At 40.2% G+C, this 10,062-nt stretch overlaps 1 protein-coding gene across 3 annotated transcripts; it reads right to left on the bottom strand.

Moving 5' to 3' along the window:
• Positions 1-1,646: 1,646 nt before the first annotated feature.
• On the bottom strand, positions 1,647-9,235 carry taf1b (TATA box binding protein (Tbp)-associated factor, RNA polymerase I, B). Of its 3 annotated transcripts, none has more exons than XM_023430036.2 (15): positions 9,100-9,235; positions 8,255-8,353; positions 7,522-7,609; positions 7,035-7,132; positions 6,851-6,943; positions 5,532-5,649; positions 5,225-5,393; positions 4,976-5,075; positions 4,659-4,806; positions 4,373-4,547; positions 4,207-4,244; positions 3,985-4,072; positions 3,520-3,590; positions 3,140-3,368; positions 1,647-2,508 (listed from the first exon to the last, which is right to left on the bottom strand). In XM_023430036.2, exons 1-15 carry the CDS (start codon positions 9,115-9,117, stop codon positions 2,235-2,237), a joined length of 1,806 nt encoding a protein of 601 aa, XP_023285804.1. In that variant the 5' UTR covers positions 9,118-9,235; the 3' UTR covers positions 1,647-2,234. The 3 variants fall into 3 exon arrangements, with proteins under 3 accessions (XP_023285804.1, XP_023285805.1, XP_023285806.1); XM_023430037.2 differs by having other exon boundaries at positions 5,532-5,646; XM_023430038.2 differs by having other exon boundaries at positions 2,392-2,508; positions 3,136-3,368.
• Between the last annotated feature and the right edge of the window lie 827 nt (positions 9,236-10,062).

Here is a 10,062-nt window from a genome sequence, read left to right as displayed (position 1 = left end):
TTTAGTTTATAACTTTTGTTTATTTTACTTGGATTAACTACTGCAATCTACACTACACAAAAGTTTTACAAGACCCTCCATTTTTCAAGTCCAGTGAAAACCTTAATTGGTACAAAGGTCAGTTGGAAACTGCCCAATGTGCAAAAAAAAAAAATGTTCTTGTCACCAAAAACAGAAAATACATGTAATTTTGACACAAATTTATATTAATTAACAGAACCTTTTTTAAAATGACCTTTTCAGGGATAAAGTTTAAAATGAAGCTGAATCTTAAATTCTGGCTAAAACTGTCCGAACATGCAGTAAAGTGAAAACTGCTTAATGGACGGAAACAGTGTTGAACTGTTAATTTTTTGTCTCATGTCATAACCAATTAATCAACTGATGACTTTTTTTAGTTAATCAGTAACTTCATAAAATGTCAGGTTCTCAGAGTCCAAGCTCACATCTTTAATCGTCCTGTTTTATCCAACCAACAGTGACAAAGACGTTCACCTCACCATCATGTCCAACAAAGAAGCAACATTTTATTAGTGTTTCTTTTTTTATCTGTTAGAAAACTTCATAAGAAAAACTTTGTGTGAAGTTGAAATGAAGTTGAATCTTAAAATCCTCCTGTTTGTTTTTATTCCTGTTGCTTCATTTTTATAGTTAAATATCTTTAATTCTTTAGTTCTTCTGGATCATTATGAGAAACTTGAGCTGCGTTTAAGGAAGAGAAATAATCAAAATAAACAATAAATAATTATAAATACCATTTGCAGATTCTGTGTGTGTGTGTGTGTGTGTGTGTGTGTGTGTGTGGTATCACTGCAGTGTGCTCAGTTTCAGCTCCTCTCTGTGAATCAGTCTTTTCTGTGTGTGTGTCTCCCTCTGCTGTTCAGTTTCTCTCACTGCATTTTTCTCACACTTCTTTGTCTTCAGTGTCGACAGCAGCTCAAAAACAAAGTAAATAATAAAACCAGTTCTCTCTGTGTGTTCACTCACAATAACCGGGGGAACAGTTAATACAACTATTTCCTTGAAAATCCTTGAAAAGATTTTATCACTCGCTTGTTTATGTGATAATTATGTTCTTAATCTTTATTTTCAGAAAACAGTAAAATATCTATTTTAAATATAAATAAAGCTGGTTAAATGTCCCAGCAGCAATCTGCTTCATAAAGGAAAACTTAAAAACCCTTTTATTTTGAAAAATAGAAAACAGTGAACAGTTTCCCAAAGTCCAAGGTAACGTCCTAAAATGTCCAAAATCCCAAAACGTCTGCAGGATGAATAGTTTTCATTACTATATAACATTTTATTGATTAAATAATTAACTCTTATGGGGTTGCACTAAAGAAAAAGAGCAGAAATGACATCAAAGTGAAACCTGCTTCATGACAGGAAACGGTCTGAAACTGTTTTCTTTAGTTTCATAACCATTTAATCTGCTCATAACTTTATCAATGAATCTGTAAGTTTATAAAATGTCAGAAGAGTCATGTTTTAAAAGCTGTTCAGTTCTGAGACACTGGAGAAGGACGAACATTTTACTTGAAAATGACTGATTATCAATTTTACTGTTGATCATCTAGTCAATCAACTCATCAAAAGTTTTAGTGGCGGCAATTTGGCGAATAAAGGTAACAATCAACAACTGGAAATTCATATTTAACAAAGTGGCATTTATTCAAAAATATTTCTGATGTACATGAAGATCATTTGCTACCTGCCATATGCTGTTGGTACAAAAAAAAATATAAGCAGGCATTTTAGAGTAACTTTTAGCCAAAACGGCTCTAAGATGGAGCAACAACAGTGGACGTGGTTCAGAGAATACCTGATTTCTGCCCATAAATAAATACTTTTGATTCATTTACTCGACAGAATTTTATTTTCAGAAATAAAAATGAGCAGAAATTTCTTTTACCATATTAGTGCACCTGGTATACTTATATAAGATGTTTTATGCTTGCTGTATACTTGCTATTCTTGTTTCAATAAAGTTTATGTAAAAAAAGAAAGAGAAAGAAACAAGAGCTAAATGAATAATTAACACAGGGACACTTGACTTCACTGTTCAGTGTCCACGTCAGGTCACTGTTTGTCTACAGTGTTGATAAATATGTTCAGCAGCTGACTCTCTTGGATTTTGGAGTGTCCTTGAATGCATTGATAATAATGTGTTATTGAATTATTATATTTCTGACACTGGCGATTTTTTTTCTTTTCTGAAGTTACCTGAAGGTTTTTCATCTGGTTTCTTTGGTTTCTTGTAGTCTCTGTGACATCCCGGTCCCTGTCCTGGTCCCAGTCCTTTTCCTGGTTCTGGTTGTCGTCTTCCCCGTCTTCCCCAGGTGTTGGTTCCAAGGCATTGAGCTGCTGAAGACTCGTCTCTCCACCCTCAGCACCTCCTCGTACAGGTAGTCCGGCTTCACGTCCAGCAGGAAGGAGAAGAGCTGCAGCAGCCAGACGAATGACCGAGGCAACGTCGCCTCCACCTCCGAGTAATGACTCACGCACTTCCTGTGGAGGACGAGGGGAAGAAAAACATCAGGACTGGACCTGAATAAATCCTACACCTGGATCTGAAGCACAGGGGTCAAGGGTCAAGTGATGTTCAGATTAACAAAGTGTTTTCGTTTGTCGCCAACAGCAATCTAATTTTATTCACTTGACTGTAAATGTAACTTTGAAATGTTGATTTTACTTTTTTAGCTTTGATGCTAACACTGCTTTTTAAAAGGCTAAGATTAAATTTTTTGTTTCAATGCAAATGTTACATTTCGAAGTGGCTACATTACTTTTTTTATTTTGATGCTTGATGCTTCAATTTTGCTCTTTTAATACTAACACCACATTTGGTAAATGCTAAGTGCTAACATTACTTTTTTTTCCTATAATGGCAATGCTACTTTTTAAAATGCTAAAGTTACTTTTGTTTTAATGCTGAGTGTATGCTAACAAGTGTTCCTATTACTTTGTCCACCCCATTTAAATGAATGAGGGTAGACCTCTCTGTATAATGTAATACAGTTTAACAGCAGCACAAACTACATCCTCCAAAAGGATCAGACAGTTGAATCGACAACTCTGAGACAGTCTTCACACGAACTGAACACGATAACAACATTCAACAACATTTTAACAAACCTACTGGGAGTCACATGGCCTGAGCGCCGGGTGCCAGTATGTGGAGTTAGAGGGAGTCAGGATGTCGTTTTTCAAAGACACGGCACCGTCCAGCTTCTTGTGGTGCAGACTGGGACCGTCCGCTCCGTCCTCGTCCCCCCAGCAGAACCTGAAGCTGGACGGGTCGCAGCGCGGGACACTCACCGGACAAGAAGACAGCTTCTCAAAACAGATCTGAACCTGCTCCGCTATCCCTGCAGACACACAAACATCACAGCTTGTTTAACCCCATATAGCTGTTTTTCATACAAACATCTTTATTATTATGCATTAGCACAAAAATCAGAAGAAATGATTAATTAATTAGTTATGCATCAACATTAATTATAATTAGTAGTTTCTTACTTTTCCTTTTCATCATGACAGCTTTCAACTTCCTCTTGGGGTAGATAGGTTTCTTCACCGTCCACTGTTTCCTGTTTGAGGACGAGAGTGAAGGAGATAATAAATATGTTAGATTAAAAACACTATGGTGTTAAACTGAATTTAATGACTCCAGGTTTGTTTAATTTGTAAGATTAGGACTCATGGATTTACTATGAATTTCTTGTTTTGTGTTTTGTTGTTTAGGATTTGAACTTGCAGATGTTTCCAGCATGAGTCTGCCCATGAATAGTTTGCCACTTGCAAGACATACAAATGTAAATAAGCAAAAAGAATAATATTGAAGTCAGTAGAAAAGATTTTTACACTGGACAGTGTTGTTGTGCGTCAGGAGTAAGAACTGTTATTTTGTTCATATAGAAGCAGTTAATCTCGGGTGTAGGTGACCTCAGATGACCTCAGCTGTGAGAGTTGCTGATATCGCACCTGGCGATGTCGTTGTCTCTCCTCTGCTGAGCTTTGATCAGAGCGGCCTGCATCAGTCTGTACCACCTCCTCAGGTTAAACATGTTTTCTGAGAAAAGAACAACCACGTAACTTTAACCAAACATCGAGAAAATCTGCAAAACCAAAATGTGAGTGAAGTCTTGTGTGAATGTAGCCGAGTGACTGGGTGATGTCAAATTTTAGAAAAGATGAAGAAACAACCTCTGTCGTCGTGGACACTAGCTTCACTGGATAAATCCCTGAAAGACACAAATCAAACGTACTTGTTACATTTATCTGTCAACATCCCACAGTGTCAGATCTGACAGGGAGAGGTTTAATCGTGGCCGTGGTGAGGATGATGAAGGGGTGGGGGAGAGACAATTACCACTCGCTGTGGTCGTCCATGCCGAAGATGAGCTTCATGGTGACGATGATGAGGGCCGCGGTCTGGACGTCGTAACGCGGCAGGGCAGGACAAGACGCAGGGTCGAATGTGTGGCGCGTTTGATCCGCCATACCAGCGCGCTCCATCAGGCTGCAGACCCAGGGGTGGAGTTCGTCTGAGAGGGAAAAAAGGATCAAATATCGATCTATAATAATAATATAATCCATAATATCTATATGATCAAGTTTTAAAGGTTTAGCAGCAGTACTGTGAGTACAGGGGTTACCGGGCAGGTTGGCGTCCGTCAGGTAGCGCAGGCTGAGCAGTGCAGGGTGCAGCAGACTTTGCCGGCTGATTGGAGGAAAAGCCTGAAGCTGCAGGTAGAGAACCAGAGCCTGAGCCTCCTTGTGTACCATCTGGTGGGACGGGATGTGCTGCGGAAACAAAGACACCCCGGAAAACATTTACTCATCGTACTCACATAGTCCCGCCCACTAAAACTGGTGAACTGATTGGTTTGACTCACTGTCAATCAATACACAAGACTGTGAGAACTGGAGGCTGTTGGGCTGAAGTAGGAATTCTGCATGTTGGATTTCTGACCTGGACTCTGAAGATGGCAGCGTCTCTGCCGTCGAGCCTCATCTCTTCTGGCAGTTCCTCGTAGGCGTTCACATACGGGACATGACCTTCATTCACCAACCTGAGAACAATCACATCAGCTAACTCCTCCAGGACTTTCCACACCTACACTGGGACTTGTTTGCATAACAGACAGTAAATCAAAATAATATATTTAACACTGTTTTGCGGCCTCTAACCCTCCATGGGGCAACGATCCAGGTGTGTTACCTGAGCAGGTCACTGAGCGTCAGCGGCTCGCGGCTCCAAATCAGAGCGAGGTGGATCAGAGCCAGAGTCTTCCTCATGCTCATCAGACAGTGACCCCGCTTCCGCCGAGCCGTCATGTAGGCGACGCCGTCCACCGAGCCCGAGCCCAGCGAGCAGTTGCTGGGGCTGTCTGAGGGGTTAAAGGAGCATTTCAACTCATTTTAACATCTTTCAGTCAAACACCGCAAACTGGGAAAAGTTTTTCTTTGTGGAGCTGGTTTTGTGCATCATGTTCAAACAGCAGGAGGCGGTGGGTTCGTTTCATTACCTACGTTACATCCTGGGGTGCTGGGCGGGTTCGTCTCTCCGTCCGTCTCTCCGTCCGTTTCACTGGCGGACGCCACGGACGACTCGGCCACGCTCTCCGAGTCCGAGTCCATGTTCTGCTGAGGACAGAGAGACAGAGTCAGTGCAGCTCTGCAAACAGGGTGAATTATCAGCTGCATTCTATTTAATCTGTTTATCAGATCTGAATCCTTTCCCCTTAATGAATCTATTCAAGTTTATGTAGCACAAGTTAAAACTTTCAAATGCTCAGTTACTGCAGTTGTTTGCAAAAGTTTGGGCAAATTCATATTTTGTTGATTTTAGAAACAAACAAATTTAATGCTCCGCTATTTCCATGCATTTGCATAAAAATGTGAAAGTCAAAGAAAAAGCCTCGGGAACCTGTCTTCTCCTGTTCAACCACATCTTAAAAACCTAGGTGTGAAATATGACTCCGTCCTAAAGTTTGGCAAGCAGGTCAGTGCAGTCGTAAAGGCTTTGTCCCGGTCTTTTCTCTCATTCAAAGTCATCTATGCTTTCACTTCCTCTTGCTTAAACCAATGCAATTCCCTCAGTCACTTAGTCAGTTGTCCCCATCTCCCCTGAAGATGGTCCAGAGAGCTGCTGCTAGACTCTACACTCCAGGTACCCAGAAGAGAGACCACAATAGCCCTATCCTGGGCTCTCTACACTGGCTTCCAGTGCATTTCAGGGTTGATTTCAAGGTCCTACCGCTTGTTTTCAAGCCCCCCCAATATCTCTGTCCTTTGAACCCCTGTATTCTGTACCTAGGTCCCTGAGGTCATGTGACTTCAGGCTCTTGGCCTGGCCACAATCCGAATCTAAGCTCATGGTTGAACGGGCCCCTAGACTGTGGAACAGCATCTCCACCTATAAAAGATCTGCCCGCTCTATTGATCCCTTTAAATCCAGGCTTAAGACACACTTTTATTCTTCAGTGATTGGATCCATTTGATGGCTGTTTTTTTTTCAATGCCTTTGACAACGTTTATGGATGTGTGCTTTTTATTCTGATTTTAACTTTAATTTATGATTTTATTCTGCATAGCACTTTCGTCAACTTGCATAGTGTTTAAACTTCACTTGACTTTTTCTGAGTCATTTAAACAAACTTTCTGAAGGTTTAACACATTGCTCTTTGATAATAAAGAAAAAAAACATATTAGACTCATCTTCATTTGATTCTCAAATGTTTAAAAACTATGACAAATAGTTTTCACAAGTTCACAACACCCATAAACTGTTGATTTGATCAGTTGTTAGATGCAGCTGTTTTGTGTCAGGTGTTTGTGGACTCACCATTTTGAACGTGGCGCTCCTCACTGGGTTGCTGGTGTAGGCCTGTCGACTCTTCTGCAGGAAAAGTCTCCACAGCTGACACAACACCTGGTCCTGAAACAACAAGTTTCCGATCAGACTGTTTCTGCAGGGGGTTTCCACGGCGACCGACCCTCCAGGTTCAACAGCAGGTACATAAACAGACCTTAAAGTGCGGAGAGACTCCCAGTCTGAGCAGAGCGTTGGCCTGGTTCCTCAGGATGAACTGGAAACCTTCACAGACCATCCACTTACGACCTCCCTCTGAAACGCAGGAAAAACTCAACTTTCAACTCACAATGATTTTAACGATCGTTTAATCTTGTCTCAACTGTTCAGTTTAATGTGATAGAAAACAGAAAACTACAAATCCTGACATTTTAGAAACTGTCATTCAGCTTATCAATTAATTTACTCATTTTCATTTCGGCCCTAAATCACCCAAAACTGTTCATTCAAAAAACCAAACAGATGCTTTCAGAAACAAATGATGATGTAGAATAACAATCTGATGCATCATTTTTCCATCGTTTAATCACTTTGAATTAATCTATCTTTTGAACTTCCAGCAGGTTGAACTGAAAACACATTTATTGTTTTAAACCACTTTGTATTTTAGGTCCGTGTCAGAGGACTGAGACAGAAACACTGACCGGGCCTCTTGTTTCTGCTTCCTCTGCCGATGGTGGAGACCCTGGCGGATCCGGGGGTGAAGGTCAGGTCCACCACCTCCCTGGTTCTCTGAGGACATGTTAAGACATGTTCAAATTCACACAGATGAAACCTGATAAAACTGAATTCAAACTGGTACAGAAACATAATGCTGCCACCTGCTGACCTGCAGCTACACTGCAGTCTGAGGGAAACCAGGGACTGATGACAGCTTGCTGAAGTTTGCCAAACAGCATTTAAAGGACTGAGAGCATGAGGAAAAAGATTCTCTTGCCTGAGGAGTAGAACTAAAACAACTACAGAAGCATTATGTCATTATGACTGGATGCGACCTGAGACTACAGGCTACGGTTCAACTTTCAGCACGATAATGACCTGAAGCCAAGACAACACTTGAGTGGCTTCATGACAAGACTTTGACTGTGCTTGGGCCGAAGCCCGAACTTATTTCATCTATTTACAGTTAAATCTATAGGATGATAAAGTGAAGGAGTCTGAATACTTTCTGAAGCTGCTGTGAATATTCCTGCAAGTATCAACATCTGTGAAGTACTTCATTTATTCGTTCTGATTGTCTTGGCTGTAATAACCAGCTCCTCCCCATTCACATGAACATACTCACTGGATCAATAAACCAGTGAACAGGATCACTGATGTTAGGTTCACTGAACACAGGTAACAGACTCAAGATCAGCTGATGCTCTTGTTGTTTACCTCAATGACATTGTGGCAGGATCTGCAGTAGAAACGACCCTCATCTGATATTCCCCAATCCACTGCAGAGCATTGAGCACAGGGCTCCCTGAACCCGGCCTACAAAAACACACACACACACACACACACACACACACACACACAAATGTAATAAACATCTACAACAACATACAGGTACAGTTTGATCACATAAAGAAAAGAGAGCAAAACTATTTTCATTATGTGGTTCTGTAACTACATTAATATCTATAAAGCTGATGATATTTTTTTTACTAATATCTTAAAAATAACTCTGGAACAACGGCAATTAAGAATCTCCCACTTCCATAAACTAAAGCAACTATCGGACTTTAGTTGTGGAATATCAGCAGCACCTGTAGTCAAGACTTCATTTATAAAATAGGCAATTTATTTTTACTTTTCTTTGGAAATAGTAAATAATCATTCAAATGGGCTTATAAGGATTTGTTTCAGTTTTGATGAAGCTCTCCGGTAAATTCGGCAACCAAGTTGTCAACTAATGGAATATTTACTTCAATAAAATTTCAACTTTAACTTGGAATACGCACGATTGACATTAAAGTCAGACACAATGTGATATCTTACAACATTTACATTTGAGGAAACAGTTAGTGAACATATGGTTAACGTATCCCCCGTACAGTCGTAGAATTGCGTTAACTGTGTTAAATAATGTTTTTAGTGCGTCTTATGTGTGAAAAGAAAATACAAAACCGACATTTTGTTGACTCGAGTTTGGTGTTGACCCGGCTAGCTAACCTCGTCAGTAGCGATGAAGCGTTAGTTAGCATTACCATCTACATCAGAGTATCAGATGTATTTACCGTGTGTTCGTCGTCCATGTTCACTTTTAAAGAACCGTTTTGAACCACAAATTCTAAATTTGTTGTGTATTCAGACTTTATATACAGTCATTGGTCCACATGTGCCGGGTTTGTTTGGGATTTACTTCTTATGTGATTTCCGGTAGACTGGACGCTCTGTGGTGCTCTGCTGCCGCTCGCAGTCTGAGATATGAACTACAGCTACACACTGCAGTGAAGCATAAACTCTGTTTCTGTAATTTCACTTTTTTTTTTTACAACAATTATTTTGACTTTATCAAGTCAAGTCAACATGCTATTGAACATAAGATACATAAAGATTTTGATGTTTTGAAAAAATTGGGTGTTTCTGAATTCTGAATGACAAAAGTAGAAATATAATAATAATAATAATGATCATAATGATCATAATTATCATAATGATCATAATAATAATAATAATTTCACACTGATCATTTTCCTCAGGAGGCTCAGGTCCTTTTACGTCTGCAGTGAAATGCTACACATGTTTTATCAGTCAGTGGTGGCCAGTGTACTCTTTAATGCTGCAGTCTGCTGGGGCAGCAGCATGTCAGACATGAACACAAAGAGACTGGACAAGCTGGACAAAAAGGCTGGGTCTGTGCTTGGCAGGAGTCTGGATTCACTCAGGACTGTTGTGGAGAGATGCATGCAATGTAAGATGGAGGCCATCTTGTACAATACCAACCATCCTCTCCACAACATTCTGGCCTGACAGAGAAGCAGCAAACGTCTCATCTCACTGCGCTGCAGAACAGAGAGGTTCAGGAGATCCTTTGTTCCCACTGCCATCAGACTATACCACACCTCAGCAGGAAGTGGGCTAATCTAATTATTATTGTTTTTATTTATTATCAACTGTTATTATTATTATTATGATTATTATGATTATTAACAATGAGCTATTGGAGACATGAATTTCCCCTTGGGAATCTATCTATC

This window comes from Seriola lalandi, unplaced genomic scaffold, assembly GCF_002814215.2.
Source record: "Seriola lalandi dorsalis isolate HSWRI2012SDOR001 ecotype SW California unplaced genomic scaffold, Sedor1 jcf7180002054901, whole genome shotgun sequence".
Lineage (NCBI taxonomy): Eukaryota > Metazoa > Chordata > Actinopteri > Carangiformes > Carangidae > Seriola > Seriola lalandi.
This window is presented reverse-complemented; position numbering and strand designations above follow the sequence as displayed.